Raw genomic sequence first — 17,139 nt, 5'->3', positions numbered from 1 at the left:
GGGCCGGTGGTGGGGGACGGGACTGGTGGTTGGGAGGCGGGGAATACTGCTGGCCAGACTTGTACGGTCTGTGCCCTGAATAAGGCAGGTACAAATCAAGGTAAGGTATACACATATGAGTTTACCTTGGGCAGACTGGATAGACCGTGTAGGTCTTTTTCTGCCGTCATCTACTATGTTACTATAAGCTTGCAGCTAATTTTGAAATGCAAATTGTTGGGCTAGTTTTCCCTTTGGAAATTGAACACAAGGCAGGTGGCATGCATGTGGCAGCAGGTGACCCATTGGGTGGGCTATTTAAAGTTTAAGCAGTACCAGGCGAGCAATGCAAAGGTTTAGCACACAAGTACAGACTAGAGAGCCAGGTCCAATACCTTTATCCACTTCTCACGGTGACATTCATCTTCTCTGTGCAAAAGCAGGACTCTGAAGACAGGCACTGTAACAAGGAAATTATCTTCCCCAGCCCTGGAAGTGAACTCAGCTGGCAAGGAATGGATTTGCTCAAATCTCTTCAACTCATTGGGGAAGACTAAACCCAGCTCTGGTTACAAGGATGAATTGTTTGTTTGGAGTTATTTTACAGGAGTGGGTTCAGTAATCAAGCGAGTGGCTCCCATTGCCAAATGGTTTGGTCTTCTGAAACCTGATGGACTTTGGCAGTGTCCCAGAGGGCATCTGTCTGGTGAGCCTTCAGATACAGCGTTCCCACAGGCTGCTGCGCTCAAGAAGCCTCCCCTGATTTGAAGACCAAAAGTTTGCATTCTTTAGGGTGTGTTTGGGAAGTGCAAGGAATTACCACTTTAGAAAAGAAATTCATCTTTCAAAATCAGTACTGGTTACGATCTTCTTCATTTCTTGGCTCTTTCATGCTTTCCTTTGCTTTTGTTTTCTTCCCCCATGGGGCAAAGTTAAGCACTTTTGATTATGGCTAAATCTGCAGTTAAACTTCTCTTTTCCTACTCTTCAGAAAGAGTAAACTGCAAACAAAGGTCCCTATCCAGACCCTACTCATTTTCTCATCTTGCTGTAAAACATGGCCAAGACCGAACTCATTGTCTTTCCACCCAAACCCACTTCTCCTCTCCCTCCACTCTCTATTTCAGTCGAAAACACCCTCATCCTCCCCGTCTCATCTGCCCGCAACCTCGGAGTCATCTTCGACTCCTCCCTCTCCTTCTCTGCACATATCCAGCAGACAGCCAAGACCTGTGGCTTCTTTCTCTATAACATCAGCAAAATTCGCCCTTTCCTCTCTGAGCACACCACCCGAACTCTCATCCACTCTCTCATTACCTCTTGCTTTGACTACTGCAACCTACTCCTCACTGGCCTCCCACTTAACCATCTACCCCCCCTTCAATCCATTCAGAACTCTGCTGCGCGTCTTATCTTCCGCCTAGACCGATATGCTCATATCACCCCTCTCCTCAAGTCACTTCACTGGCTTCCGATCAGGTACCGCATACAATTCAAGCTTCTCTTATTAACCTACAAATGCACTCAATCTGCAGCCCCTCATTACCTCTCTACCCTCATCTCCCCTTACGCTCCTACCCGTAACCTCCGCTCACAGGACAAATCCCTCCTCTCAGTACCCTTCTCTACCACCACCAACTCCAGGCTCCGCCCTTTCTGCCTCGCCTCACCCTATGCTTGGAATAAACTCCCTGAGCCCATACACCAAGCCCCCTCCCTGCCCATCTTCAAATCCTTGCTCAAAGCCCACCTCTTCAATGTCGCTTTCGGCACCTAACCATTATACATCTTTTCAGGAAATCTAGACTGCCCCAATTTGATTGGCTGCACTTTTTTGTCCTTTAGATTGTAAGCTCCTTCGAGCAGGGACTGTCCTCTGTGTTAAATTGTACAGCGCTGCGTAACCCTGGTAGCGCTTTATGAATGTTAAGTAGTAGTAGTAGTAAAGCCCCAGTTCCATTACTGATCCCAGCATTACCCTCACTGTCCTGTAGTTAAGGCTCCCCCTGTGCTTACCCCAAGGCTTTCATTACTACTATGGTCTCCACCATGTCCTTTGGGAGGCTATTCTGCACGGCCACCACCCTTGAGACAGAAAAACTCCTGCTTATGTTCCTGCTGAGTCTTCCCTCTTCCAGCCTCACATCACGACTCCTTGTTCTAGAATTTTCTTTCCACTGAGAAATGCTTGTCTCGTGCATTATTTTACCCCCTCAGGTACTGTATGTGAACGCTACTACTACTACTACTACTATTTAGCATTTCTATAGCGCTACAAGGCGTACGCAGCGCTGCACAAACATAGAAGAAAGACAGTCCCGGCTCAAAGAGCTATGTAATAAAAGTGAGCCAAGTATAGGACAATCAAGCCATTGTGACATCACTGATGAGGTTGGCTCTTATTGGTGGACTGAGGCATTATGACATCACAATATTAGCTCTGGTTACAAGAGACTACTACTACTACTATTTAGCATTTCTATAGCGCTACAAGGCATACGCAGCGCTGCACAAACATAGAAGAAAGACAGTCCCTGCTCAAAGAGCTTACAATCTAATAGATATTCATGCCGTAATGTTGGGGAGGAGGTAGTTAACTGTGTTTTTTGCATTTGTGTTTATAAGATTATGGGGCAAAATGTTAATTTAAACATCATATCCCACCCACTGTTTCCCACACTTGCTCTTAAAACACTTCAATCTGTATAGTGCTGTATACATCCTGCAGCGCTATATCACTGAATATCATACTTTGTGAGGATCAGTAAAAGCTAGCTATACTTGATTTATAATAGTGAGAATATCATTACTAATAAAATACATTTCAGACTGAAAAATAAAGAACAAAATGATTTAGCTCAATTAGGGCCCCTTTTACTAAGCCGCATAGACACCAACGCATGCCGAACACGTGCCAAATTGGAGTTACCGCCCGGTTACTTCGTGGCCCTTGCAGTAATTTCAATTTTGGCGCGCGTCCGCTACGTACGTCTGAAAAATATTTTTTTTATTTTCTGGCAAGCATAACGGACAAGTGGCATTTGATGCGTGTAGGTCATTACCGCCAGGTCTATGGCTGGTGGTAACGTCTCAGACCCAAAACGGATGCATTTACGGCAATTTTGATTTTGCCGCACATCCATTTTCAGCAAAAAAAAAAAGAGGCCTTTTTTACAGGCGCGCTGAAAAATGGATCGGTGCTCGCCCAAAACCCGCGCCTACACTGCCACAAGCCATTTTTCAGCGCACCTTTGTAAAATGACCCTTAAAACTGCCAAAGGAATTGAGCTAAAACTGTTGCAAAACTGACTACGTTTCAAAGCAGATACCTTCAGCCTGCGGATGTGACTCTCCAACTCATCCCGTTCTTCTCGGAAGCGAGTCAGCAGTTCCTGCACATTCCTTTCCTGTTTCGCTTTTACGTTCTGCGCCCCGGCGCGCAGTTCCGCCAGCTCCCTCTGGTGCACCTCCCTTTCGAGTTTCACCTGCCGACTGGCTGAGGCCAGCTCTTCCTGGTTGAACTCCTGCTGCTTCTGGAGCTCTGCAAGGGCCTTCCTCAGGTCCTTGCTGACTCTCTCCTCCTCCGCTACCTTATTGGTCAGCTCAGCTCTGATAGCGCTTAGGTTTGAGATGGTCTCCTGCAGCTCCAGAAACTGCTCCTTGCTCTTAGCCTGAATCCTGTTGGCAGCCACAAGTTCTTGTTCCAGGTGCTCCTTATCCTCCCCGAGTTGGCTCTGCAGCTCACCTTGCTTCCGCAGCTCGTTCTCCAGCCTGCTGGTGACGTCTCTAGTCTCCCGGAGATCCCGCTCCAGGTCCATCTGTTGAGACCGGCTCTCGTTCAGTCTCATCTCCCTGCAGTGCAGTTCCTCTTCCTGCTGAGCCCGTTTTGCCAGCACGTCACTGAGTTCCCTGCGGAGACTTTCTATCTGGGAGAGGGCTGACTGCAGATGACTCTTAAGCTCATCCTTTTCTTTTACCATCTAACAGACGTGGGGAAAAATCAAGAAGAGAACCACTAAGTATTTTGTACAGAATTTTCAAATATAGCAGAAGGGTAAGTCTGTCTGAGAAAAAACAGAGGGGCACATTTAAGCTTTGTTTATTTTATTTTTTGTTACATTTGTACCCCGCACTTTCCCACTCATGGCAGGCTCAATGCGGCTTACATGGAGCAATGGAGGGTTAAGTGACTTGCCCAGAGTCACAAGGAGCTGCCTGTGCAGGGAATTGAACTCACTTCCTCAGTTCCCCAGGACCAAAGTCCACCACCCTAACCACTAGGCCACTCCTCCACTCCACTTTGCCGAAAAGACTCTAGGGTTGATATTTAGCAGCACCTTTTCGGGTAGGAGCCACTCACTGATGTTCAGTGGCACGCTCCGGATAGTGTCAGGGGTGGTCTGAGGGCAAGGACAGAAGTTATCCAGGTAACACTGATATCCAGCGCCGGTCCCTGGATAACTATCTGGACTGAAAAACAGTTGTCTTCACTTATCTGGACAGTTATCCGGGTTCCTGTACTGCAATAACTTCCAGCGACTGCCTTGTACCCAGATATTCAAAGTCGTTATCCAGGTACAGCTTCACGCTGAAAACTGGGGATAAATTTAAACGCTGCGGTCCGTGTTTGAAGTCAACGTGTACTGCAGTGGGGGAGGAGGGTCCCGTGTTCATGCAAATTGTTCTCGCACAATTAAGTTGTGAATAAAACCTACACTAACATATCTTTTTGCAATGTTTTTTTCTACAACATTTCCAAATGCACATTAAATACAGTCTTGCTGCCTCTCGTGGGGGCTCGGTGTAAATTCTTTTCACAATATATTATTCATCTACTTGTGGGGAGAGAGAGAAAGAGAGAGATTGGTGGGAGTGGCTGAGCAATAGCTTTCAAATATTAAAAAAAATCCTACACAATTTTACCTACACAAATTCAGTCACCTGTAAGAGGCAACGCTAATGCTTCTTTCATCGAGAGTGAGAGAACTGCAGACCCTTATTCTTACCTTCCCTTTCATGTCTGCGTTTTCGATTCCACCCCCCTCAATAACAGAAAAATAAATTTCACTTTGTACCTCTTGAACTCTATTGACTACAGCAGATAAACTGTACTAGAACAAATTCTTTTCACAATGTGCTGGTTATCGCCCAGTCCTGTCCATTAAAAAGGGATTTTTGTCATGTTCCAGCTGTTCCAGAACTATTAATGCATTTATGGTATCTGAAATGCTTGAGACTGATAACTGCTTGCAAGGGCTGCTCATACATACAAATTAAACATCCTTCAGATATTTCCAACCTGGCTGAGCAGATTTAAAACCTTTTCACAATTGCTTTACCAAGACCAGCTTCCTGGCTCAGCCATTGCAGTGTGAGCCTCCCGCTGGACAGGGCTGAGAAGGCTCAGGGCAGGCTGTGGAGGTGACACAGTTTGAGCCTCAGCTGGGAGGGAAGGGCAGCTCCACTGCTAGGCCTGATGCCTGTGGGCTAAAGGCAGCTTTGCGGAATAGTCTTCCTGGGTGATTTATTTTCTCAAGCCATCGTGCCAGAAAGGGAACATGAGCCTCATAGGCCTGCCACTTGGAGGGGGCGGGGGACAGAAAAGGATGGGAACAATTAGGTTAAAATGAATGCAGCCTCCCTTCTGCGAAGTCTGCATTTGCACGCAGGAGTAGTAGTGATGGGTGAAAGGACAAAAACATCCTTCAAAAGACCATGCACACAGCAGTGGAGTAGCCAGACAGCCGATTTAGGGTGGGCCCAAGGCCAAAGTGGGTGGGCCAAAAATTTCATCTCCACTCCTCCCCCTACCTGTGCCCCCCCCCCCCCCCTCTCCAAAGTAAACAAAATACCCGTGCTGGCAAGGATCCTCAAGCCCCGCCAGCTTAAGACTTCCTCCCTGCCGAAGAACCTTATCTCTTGGGTGGCCAGTGACAGTGTCCACGAGCCACAGCTGTCAGCCACTGGGTCTATCCTGCGCGTGCTCAATTTTTGCACATGTGCAAATCCTACCTGCTGTTAATATATTCTTCTCCCCAGGGCCCGCTTCGCTGCATCGCTCCATCGCTCCCTGCATTCTTCTACTCGCCTATCACGCAGCACTTCCTGGTCCTCTCTGATGCAGTCCCTGTTAGGACCAGATAGACGCGGTAGGGGGGAGCGCAGCTGCCTGTGTGAATGGCAGCGCTGCGTGACAGGCGAGAAGAATGCAGGGAGTGATGAAGCGATGCAGCGAAGCAGAGCCTGGGGAGAAGAATTATGGACAGGCAGGCAGGCTATGCTGAACGCTGCCTCCTGGACGGCCGTACCCAGCGGAGCCGTGGGAGAAAAGGCAGCGACAGCGTCAGCGAGCAAGGATGTGGATGGGCGGGCCTGGAGGGAAAGTGGCTGGGCCTCGGCCCATCCAGACCCACCCGTGGCTACGCCCCTGGCACACAAAGCTGCAAACTGTCATGACAAATGTTGTTGTTTCTTAATGAGTACCTGGCTGTTCTTGTCCATCAGATGGCTGCTGGACTGATTCTGATCCTCCAGATCCCGCTCTGCTTTCTTACACTTCAGCTTCCACTGCCGGACAGACTCCTGGGCCTTGGTCTTTAGATCTTCTCGCTTCTTCTCACTCTCCAGCCTCAGGGCCTCCGCCTGTCTTAGCTCACTCAGGTAACCTTCTGCCTCCCGGGCCGAGTCCTCAGCTTGCTGGGTCAACTCGGTAATCTGGAGGTCCGCTCGCCGGCGTTCTCGCTCACAAACTTCGTAGCGGCTCTGGATCTCCTTCAGCTGCTCCAGCATCCTCAGCTGCTGCTGTTCCCTCTTTTCCAAGTCTGATGTTAACACCTGAAACACAAGATTTATTGAAGTAGATAATGAAATTACCCACTCTGAGGGCATCTACACCCGCAGGATTTGAAGCAATAATGAAAAGGAAAATTATTTATTTATTACATTTGTACCCCGAGCTTTCCCGCTCATCGCAGGCTCAATGCGGCTTACATAGTAACAAGAGAATACAATCTGTAGTATCGAAATCAACAAAGGAGGTATGTGATAGGACAATGAACAAGAGTAAATGGGATAAAAGAGGTATGAGACAGGACCACATAAATATCAGTCCTAACTTTAACCACTAAGAGCTTAACCGGTTAGGCTGAATATCGGCTTAACCAGTTGTTCCAGCGCCCAACATTGAAACTGGATATTCAATGCTGGTCACCGGAATTAGCCTGGCATTGAATATCCGGGGTCAGCGCTGACTATCATTGGTTTAAATTAAAAAAAAAATCTTAAGCTAGGAACATGAGGGTAAAATGCCAACAGCCAATGAGAGAGCTGGCCAAATAGCATTACACAGAAGGAGCACATTCAGCTGGGTCCTGGGGAAGCACTTCTAAGGGCAAGTTTCGGCAGAAGGAACAGTGTGCATATACTGCACTTTAAAATAGTAATATACAGGTGCTAATTTTAAATCAAATTTCCCTACAGAAAAAAAAAAAACAGGTGCAAAGTCTGTGGAAAATTTTATAAGGGAAAATATGTGCAAGGTTTCCTTTTCAAAATCTGGAACTTGGCTGGACTTTTGAAAATTGCTCTCTTTAAGTATAAGTTTACCATTCAAGTGATTTTCTTACGTTTGGATGCATACCACACTTCGCTGGTGATCCCAAACGACCAAATGGGGCCAACAAAACTAATAGGCCCAGAGGACTGTGAGGGGTCTGAAAGGAGTCTAGTTCCGGTAGTGCTGAAACAGGGACGGAGGAGAAATTTTCCCTTTAAATGTAATGACTCTTCTTCACTAATCCCTTCTAGACAAAAAGTTTGCCCTCTAGTGGCCAAAGCGCCAGTGAACCCACTAGTTAGGGGAAGAAACTACCTCCCCCAGAAACCACTGGGACACCAGCAGGACTCTCAGGAAATGGAGGGAGGAGTGAATAATTGGGAAATTAGTTCTGATCAGGGGAATGAGCTGCAGCTGGGGGAACCTGGGGCGGAGGAAGACATGGAATAGGATAAAGAGGAAGTGGTGGAAGAGGGGGGAGGAGGAGTGCATGGAGGTCTCAGGTCTTGCTCAGATCCCAGCAGGAAAGGTAAAGGGTTTTGTGGTGTCAGTATGGCCTAAACTGTGGACAGATGAAAAAGAGAAAACAATACAGTGGGGAAGGAACTGGTGGAAAAAGCTAACCCATTAACTATCTGAGGATAGAAGGTAGTGCCTATGAGGGTTATGCTATAATTGGGAACAGGACAAGGATTTACTGCTTGGTGATATTCTGAATGAAGACTGAACTGTGTTCCGAAGGTGAATGTGAAATCCTGAACTGAATCTTTCATTGTTGGTGATGAAACTAAGTGAAGACTAAGGCTGTATTAAAAGGTTCTGAGAAAATAAAGACCTGTGTTTTCAAGAACTACGAAAATGCTGAGATTTTGTGTGACCTTGCCGTGAACAGGCAAAAAGGCTCAGGCCAGCCAGAGAGCGGCCAGACCGGGATGAGTACCGGACCGAGGAGAAGTGGTTTGGATCACATACCTTGGAGAGAGACAGCTAAGCTAAGCAGGGTTAGCCCTGGCCCCCACGTGGAAGGAGGACCCAGGTTGCAGGACACGGGAAGCAAAAATATCCTTTAAGCAGGAATATATGAAAATGTAATGTCACAATGGGCATGCAGAACAAACACAGACTCCTAAAATTTTCAGCATTTAATTGAAAGGCTTAACTCCAAGGACTGAATTTTCTCAAGAGACTGCAAAATCTATCACAAGGCATTCCTTTAAAGGATTAAACTTGGGTAACAAGATATTCATTCCTTTTTAGAGCAAATTGAAATTTATCAGTGGATCAAATTTAAGTGAATAGGTAGTTATAAAGAAAGCTAGTAAAGATTAGAGATGGGCAAAGAAAGAGAGTAATTTAAGAACAGAGATTCCAAAGCAGACTTTTGATCTGGGAACTTTCCTGTGCATTGCCGAAACCCTGCAAATCAGGGAAAAGAACGACAAAGACCCCAATATCTTCTGCCAAATCCAAAATGACTCACTGCAACAAGATTTTGCAGAACACTTTTGTAAAAACCCAGCACTCTGTATATCAGCTCCCAGGCGAAGCATCAAAGCAACAAAAAAAACCCAGAAAATCCATTAAGAGAGATCCTCACAACGCCTGCACTTTCACCTACTCTGATTTTAAGTGCTTCTACAGCTTTTTATCCTGCTGCAAGAAGAGCAGAGAGAGTTCTCCATCACCTTGCTTTTCATCTCTACAATTACACCAAACAATTCACAGTTAATTTGAAAAAGAAATCAACATAGTAGGTATTGTCAGGTAGCAACTTCTTGTGCTATCCCCTTCTGCCTGGTACTCCCCTACCTACTGAGTCATCAATGACCCTTATTGATCTCGAATCACTCCCGCCTCCACCCTCTGTATGTGTTCCAGTCATGCTTTAATTCTGGTTGGCAATTTGAGGCATCCAAAACCTTCTCATGAAAGTATTATTTCCTCACACCTCCTCTAAATATTTCTGCCTCTAATTTCATACTATGACCCATGGGGCTTTCAACAGAAAAATGCTGGTTTTTTGGAGTGACGGTATCTGATGATCTTAAAATGCAACAACAAAACCCAGAAGGACGCTCCGGTGACACAGGGAGAGGGAATGGCCAGCAGGAAGTGACAGTGCCTCTGCATAAGTCTCTGGCGAGGTCTCATTTGGAGTACCGTGTACAGTTCTAGAGACCACACCTTTAAAAAGATATACACAGGATGGAGTTGGTCCAGAGGACGGCTACTAAAATGGTTGGAGGACATTGTGGACAGATTTGAAGATCTTAAGTATGTGTAAGAAAATGCAGGAGAAAGGAGAAGTGCTGCAGATATTTAAATTCCTCTACAGTATAAATACCCAGAAGGCAGCCCCCTTTTAATTTATTTATTTATTTATTGCATTTGTATCCCACATTTTCCCACCTATTTGCGGGTTCAGTGTGGCTTACAATACATTGTAAATCATGGAAATGCAGTTTGTTACAATCAGTTATGGATTCCATTGTGAGAAGTTAAGCGAGACAAAGTCAAGGTGTCGTTAGGGAAAAGGTCAAGGAAAAGAACAATGGAAAGAGACAACTGGAAATCGGTAGGGTGATAAAACCTTAGCAAAAGAACATTCGGTATAACATTTTCTGTGAGTGAAGGTTTAAGTGTGATGAGATTACGGAGGATGAGAGTTCAGAAAAGAATGTATTGGTGTATTTCTGGAATAGTGAGTGTGGACTTCATGTGTATTGCTCCTTGCAGTAAATTTTATCGAAGAGATGAGTCTTCAGTAGTTTGCGGAAGTTGGTTAGTTCGTGGATTGTTTTCAAGTTGTGTGGTACTATATTCCAGAATTGCGTGCTTAAGTAAGAAAAGGTTGATGCGTGTAGCGTCTTGTATTTTATGCCTTTGCAGTTAGGGAAGTGGAGGTTAAGAAAAGTTCGAGATGATCTTTTAGCGTTCCTGGGTGGTAGGTCTATTAAGTCGGACATGTAGGCTGGAGCTTCACCGTGGATAATTTTGTGGACTAATGTGCATATCTTAAAGGTAATGCGTTCCTTGAGTGGGAGCCAGTGCAGCTTCTCTCGTAAGGGTTTAGCACTTACGAGAGAAGGGCAGCTCTGGAACATGGGATCATAAGAACATTATATAAGAATATAAGTGTTGCCATACTGCGACAAACTGAAGGTCCATCAAGCCCAGTATCCTGTTTCCAACAGTGGGCAAACCAGGTCGCCAGTACCTGGCAAGATCCCAAAACAGTACATTTTATGGTGATTATCCTACAAATAAGAAGTGGATTATGGACTTTCCTCTTAGGAAGCTATCCCAATCTTTTTTTTTTTAACCCTATCAAGTTAACTACTTTTACCACATTCTCTGGCAATGAATTACAGAGTTTAATTACATGTTAAGTGAAGAAACATTTTTTTCTGATTTGTTTTAAATTTATTACTTAATAGCTTCATTGCATGCTCCCTAGTCCTAGTATTTATGGAAAAAGTATACAAGCGATTCATGTCCACCCATTCTAATCTACTCATTATTTTCTAGACCTCTATCATATCTCCCCTCAGCCGTCTCTTCTCCAAGCTGAAGAGCCCTAACCTCTTTAGCCTTTCCTCATAGGGAAGTCATCCCATCCCCTTTATCGTTTTTGTCGCCCTTCTCTCTACCTTTTCTATTTCCACTATATCTTTTTTGAGATGCAAGAACCAAAATTGAACACAGTATTTGAGGGGGCATGGCAAGATGGCGGTGTGACCCAGGCGGTTGTGAGACGCTGATCTTTTGCTGGTTTTTTTCCTGTTAATTTACCTTCGAATAATGCCTCATACAAAGAGAAAAGGGACTTGAGGTTTGTTCCCCCGCCTACCTCAGCGTCGTCCCCAATTCAGCACAGATTGGATCGTTTCCTCGCCGGAGCCTCTCCAAGTGAGTTGAGGGAGATAACTCCCGTAGCGGAGGAAATCGGAGGAGAGGAACCTCTGCTAGGACATGAAACATCACTTTCTCCCCCCTCTGCTTCCAACATTCCTCCGTGTCCGGCGTCGGCTGCTTCGCTGGGAGATAGCCTACACTTTTCCGGAAGTGTGGCATGTGGGGTCTCTGGCAAGGGTCCTGCGTTGCAGCGAAAGAGCCTGGAGAATGAGGCCCAGGGTTTGACCGGAGTCTCACATACATCAACGGAGGTAAATCTTGGAAAGATTTGGTTAATGCTTAATAAGATGGACTCAACTCTTCAGAAATCCTCAGGTGAGGTAACTGCTTTGTATCTTAAATTTGAAGATTTGGTCAAGACAGTTGAGTCAGTGAAAGAAGATCTCTCCACTCGGGTCAAACAAATTCAAAATGAAGTGAAACAGCTTTAAGATATTAAGTTTACAATGGTTAAAGACACACTGGCTCTCCATTAAAAGATTGAGCAGATAGAGAACTTAATAGGCGTTTGAATCTTCGCCTCTTGAATTTTCCTAAAGTCCCTGGGACTCTGCCTATGGATTTATTTAGAAGATATTTGGTTGAAAATACCACAGGACGCTATTCCCCCTATCAATAAGATTTTTTATTTGCCTAAGAACCCAAGGAAGAAAGAAGGAGAAGGTAGAGGTGGAGAAAATATAAATATTGATGTGAATAATATATCTGCTGTTTTGGAGCAATCGATAGAAAATGCTACGGAGAGAGAGCCACACTCTTAGTTTCCTTTGTGTTTGAACAAGATCTTAATGTCGTTTTAAGACTTTACTTTAAACATCCAAATGTGTTTTTCGGAGGAGGGAAACTTTGGATTTATCCGGATGTCACCAAATTGACTCAAGAACGGAGAAAAATATTTTTGGCCATGAAACAGTAAACATTGAAACTGGGGGGAACTTTTTTCCTTGCTTACCCCTTGTAAATGTTTGGTTCGACTTGGTGAGACGAAGTATATTTTTTATTCCCCTGAGCAATTAAAAGCTTTTCTTGATTTAAAAAAGTTAAAATAATGTTGAAAATAGTAATATAGGTGAGGTAATCACACGTAGCCTTTATGTTTATATTTGAAGTTGCTTACGATAAATCTTCTATGATCCAGCCACGTTTCCCAATTAATGGTGGTCTAAGAAAGCTGACTTTATTTTGCGATGTGATGTTTCCTCTATTTTGCTTATTGTTGTTGCTATGTTTCTGTTTGACAAGTGTATGGCTTGTAAAAAGTTTGTAAAATTATCATAAATAAATAATTAAAAAAGAACACAGTATTTGAGGCGCAGGCGCACCATGGAGCGATACAAAGACATTATAACATTCTCATTTATGCTTTCCTTTCCTTTCCTAATAATACCCAACATTCAATTTGCTTTCTTAGCCGCCACTGAGCAGATGGTTTCAAAGTATCATCAACGATGACACCCAGATCTTTTTCCTGGTCGGTGACTAATGTGGAAACTTGCATCACATTGCTATAGTTTGGGTTCTAAATGCATCACTTTGCACTTGCTCACATTAAATGTCATCTGTCATTTGGATGCCCAGTCTCGTAAAGTCCTCTTTTTTCACGACCGTCTTGCAATTTAACAACTTTGAATAATTTTGTGTCAACAAATTTAATTACCTCATTAGTTATTCCCATCTCTAGATCATTTATAAATATGTTAAAAAGCAGCAGTCCCAGCACAAACCCCTGTGGAACCCCACTATCTACCCTTCTCCATTGAGAATACTGACCATTTAACCCTACTCTCAGTGTTCTATCTTTTAACCAGTTTTTAACCCACAATAGGACATTACCTTCTACCTCATGAATCTGTAATTTCCTCAAGAGTCTTTCATGAGGTACTTTGTCAAATGCCTTTTGAAAATCCAGATTCACAATATCAACCGATTCACCTTTATCATTAATCCATGCTTATGTACATGCTCTGTAATTTTTGTTCTTTATAATAGTCTCTACCATTTTGCCCGACACCAACATCGGGCTCAACGGTCTATAATTTCCCGGATCACCTCTGGAACCCTTTTTAAAATTTGGAATTACATTGGCCACCCTCCAATCTTTCAGTACAATGCTTGATTTTAAAGATAAATTACATATTACTAACAACAGTTCTGCAAGTTCATTTTTCAATTCTATCAGTAGTCTGGGACGTATACCATCCGGGTCCAGGTGATTTGCTATTCTTCAATTTGTCAAATTGCCCCTATTACATCTCCCAATTTTACAGAGATTTGATTCAGTTTCTCTGACTCGTCATCACTGAATATCATTTCTGGCATTGGTATCTCTCCCACATCTTCGTTGGTGAAGACCGAAGCAAAGAATTCATTTAAACTCTCCGCTATGGCATTGTCTTCCTTGAGTGCCCCTTTTACCCCTTGGTCATCTAGCAGTCCAACCAATTCTTTTGCCAGCTCCTTGCTTCTAATATACCTAAAAGAACTTTTACTATGAGTTTTTCCTAACAACGCAATCTTCTTTTCCAAGTCTCTCTTTGCCTTCCTTATCAGCTCTTTGCATTTGACTTGCCATTCCTTATGCTGTTTCCTATTATTTTCAGTCGGATCCTTCTTCCACTTCCTGATGGATTTTCTTTTAGCTCTAATATCTTCCTTCACCTCACTTTTAACCAGACCAGCTATCATTTGGCCATCTTTCCTCCTTTTTAATATATGGAATATGCCTGGCCTGGGCTTCCAGGATGATGTTTTGAACAGCATCCTCACCCGATGTAAAGTTTTGGCCTTTGCAGCTGCTCCGCTAAGTTTTTTTACTGTTCTCATTTTATCATAGACTCCATTTGTAATAGATTTCCTATGTGTACTTACTCCAGAGCTTATATCAAATCTGATCATGCTATGACCATGTTGTCAAGCAGCCCCAGTACCATTACTTCCTGTACCAGATCATGCGCTCCACTAAGGACTAGGTCTAGAATTGTTCCCTCTCTTGTTGGTTCCTGAACCAGCTGCTCCATAAAGCAGTCCTTGATTTTGTCAAGGAATTTTACCTCCCTAGCATGCCCTGATGTTACATTTACCCAGTCAATACTGAGATAATTGAAATCACCCATTTTTATTGGTGTTCTCCAGATTGTTAGCCTCCCTAATTTCTGCTAACATTTCTACACCTATCTGTTCATCCTGGCCAGGTGGACGGTAGTACACTCCTAACACTATCTTTTCACCCGTTACACATGGAATTTCTATGCATAGGGATTCCAAGATGCGTTTTGTGTCCTGAAGAATTTTTAGTCTATTTGATTCAAGGCCTTCCTTAACATATAATGCTATCTCTCCACTAATTCAATCTACTCTATCACTGTGATATAATTTGTACACTGGTATGACAGTCCCACTGGTTATCCTCCTTCCACAAGATCTCAGAGAGGCCTAATACATCTATCTTTTCATTTAGCATAATATATTCTAACTCTCCCATCTTATTTCTTAGGCTTCTGGCATTCGCATATAGACATTTCAAACTATGTTTGTTGTTCCTATTTGCATCTTGCTCAGCTTATTTGTCCTGTTTGTCTGTCCTAATTAGATTGTAAGCTCTGTCGAGCAGGGACTGTCTCTTCATGTTCAAGTGTACAGCGCTGCGTACGACTAGTAGCGCTAAAGAAATGATAAGTAGTAGTAGTAGTAGCAGTTGACAGTGATAATTTGCAATCTTGAAAATCTGCCTGCTTTTTATTTAAAGACACCTGGTCTACTATGGTCTCTATTGCAACCTCACTATCTGGATACCCTATTCTTCCTTGTTATGGAGATACCTTTGAAAGATACCTTGTACTGATCCATGCGCTTTTGAGCGACTGATTGTCTTCTCCCAGTTTCTAGTTTAAAAACTACTCTATCTCCTTTTTAAATGCCGTTGCCAGCAGCCTGGTTCCACCCTGGTTAAGGTGCAGCCAATCACTCTGAATGTTGCCCAGTTCCTAACAAATCAAAAACCCTCCTCCCTGCATCATCCATACACAGAGACTCCGAAGTCCTGCCTTGTCTCTTGGGCCCTGCGTGTGGAACACAGAGTACTTCTGAAAATGCTACCCTGGAGATTCTGGATTTGAGCTTCCTACCTAAGAGCTGAAATTTGGCTTCCAGAACCTCCCTCCCACATTTTCCTAAGTCATTGGTACCCACATGAACCAAGATAGTAGGCTCTCCCCAGGACTGTCTAAAATCTTATCTAGGTGCCAGATGAGGTCCACCACCTTCGCACCAGGCAGGCACATGACCAAGTGATCCTTACATCCACCAGCCACCCATCTATCTACATTCCTAATGATCAAATCTCCAACTACAACGTCAGTCCTAACCCTTCCCTCCTGGGCAGAAGCCCCTGGAGACACATCCTCAGTGTGAGAGGATGTTGCATCCCCTGGAGGGAAGGTCCAGGCTACAGGATCACTTCCTGCCTCTCCACAGTGACGCTCTACATTCAGGAGACTTTTCACCTCCGTACAGCACAGAAGTTGCCAGACTGGAGGAAGGCCTCCTCTATGAACCTATTTGCCTCAGTTCCTCCAGGTCTGCTATTCTAGCCTCCAGAGATCGGACCCGTTCCCTGAGTGCTAGGAGCTCTTTGCACTGAGTAAATAAATGAAGGTGAAAGGGAACAGAGTCAGGAGTAATCTAAGGGAATGTTTCTTCACAAGAAATGGAGGTGAACACATGGAATATCCTCCCAACAGAGGTGGTGGGGCCAAGTAACATAGTAAATGTCAGCAGATAAAGACCTGCACGATCCATCCAGTCTGCCCAGATCATAGAAGTCTAGCTGGCACTGGTCCTACTTCTGAATTACTAGAGCTGCTGTCGAAAGCCTATGCCAGCCTTGATTTTAATCTGTTTTTTGTTGCTGTTGTTTTTAATTTAAATAGTATGTGTTTATTAAAGGCACAATGTACAAAACACAAAGATACAACTCTACCAAACCATCCTTGCCAGACCAATAAACAAAGAATTGTCTTTATAACCCCACCCCAATAAACCCTCCCATAACTCCCTCCAAAATCCCCCCATTCCTCCGATTCTGATCTGTTTTTGCCATTTATGGGGCCCAGACAGTAGAAGTTGGCCCGGCCTTCATCTTACTTCCCAAACTCTGAAGATGACTCTCTCCTGTTATGAGGTCATTTTAAAGTTTTGCTTTAATTGGATTCCCGACATTTTCTATGTAAGGGTTCCTCTGTGTTTATCAAATACATTCTTGAATTCCATCACCGTTTTTATCTTCACAACCTCCAGCAGGATGGCTTTCCAGGTATCCATCATCCTTTCTGTTAAGAAAGGATGGGGGAAGAACAGAATCTCTGAGAGCAAGGAAGAGATGGTAGAGCTGTAGTGAGTGGTTCTCATTCTACATTTATGTTTCTATAGGAATGGAGGAGTGGCCTAGTGGTTAGAGCACCGGTCTTGCAATCCAGAGGTGGCCGGTTCAAATCCCACTGCTGCTCCTTGTGATCTTGGGCAAAGTCACTTAACCCTCCATTGCCTCAGGTACAAACGTAGATTGTGAGCCCTCCTGGGACAGAGAAATATCCAGAGTACCTGAATGTAACTCACCTTGAGCTACTAACTGAAAAAGGTGTGAGCAAAATCCAAATAAATCATTTGAGATTCTGTTGTTACTATCTGAGATT

At 44.1% G+C, this 17,139-nt stretch overlaps 1 protein-coding gene across 1 annotated transcript in view; it reads right to left on the bottom strand.

Annotated features, from left to right (window-relative positions):
* The window catches only part of CEP128 (centrosomal protein 128), a 524,271-nt gene that overhangs the window by 378,913 nt on the left and 128,219 nt on the right, over positions 1–17,139 (bottom strand). The window contains exons 13-14 of the mRNA XM_030215382.1: positions 6,463–6,813; positions 3,309–3,959 (exon numbers count right to left, since the gene is read on the bottom strand). Coding sequence (XP_030071242.1) covers positions 3,309–3,959; positions 6,463–6,813 — 1,002 coding nt within the window. The remainder of the gene's footprint in view (positions 1–3,308; positions 3,960–6,462; positions 6,814–17,139) is intronic.

Source organism: Microcaecilia unicolor, chromosome 9 (genome assembly GCF_901765095.1).
Source record: "Microcaecilia unicolor chromosome 9, aMicUni1.1, whole genome shotgun sequence".
In the NCBI taxonomy this organism is placed as follows: domain Eukaryota; kingdom Metazoa; phylum Chordata; class Amphibia; order Gymnophiona; family Siphonopidae; genus Microcaecilia; species Microcaecilia unicolor.
Note: the sequence above shows the minus strand (reverse complement) of the source record. Positions and strands in the feature narration are given on the sequence as shown.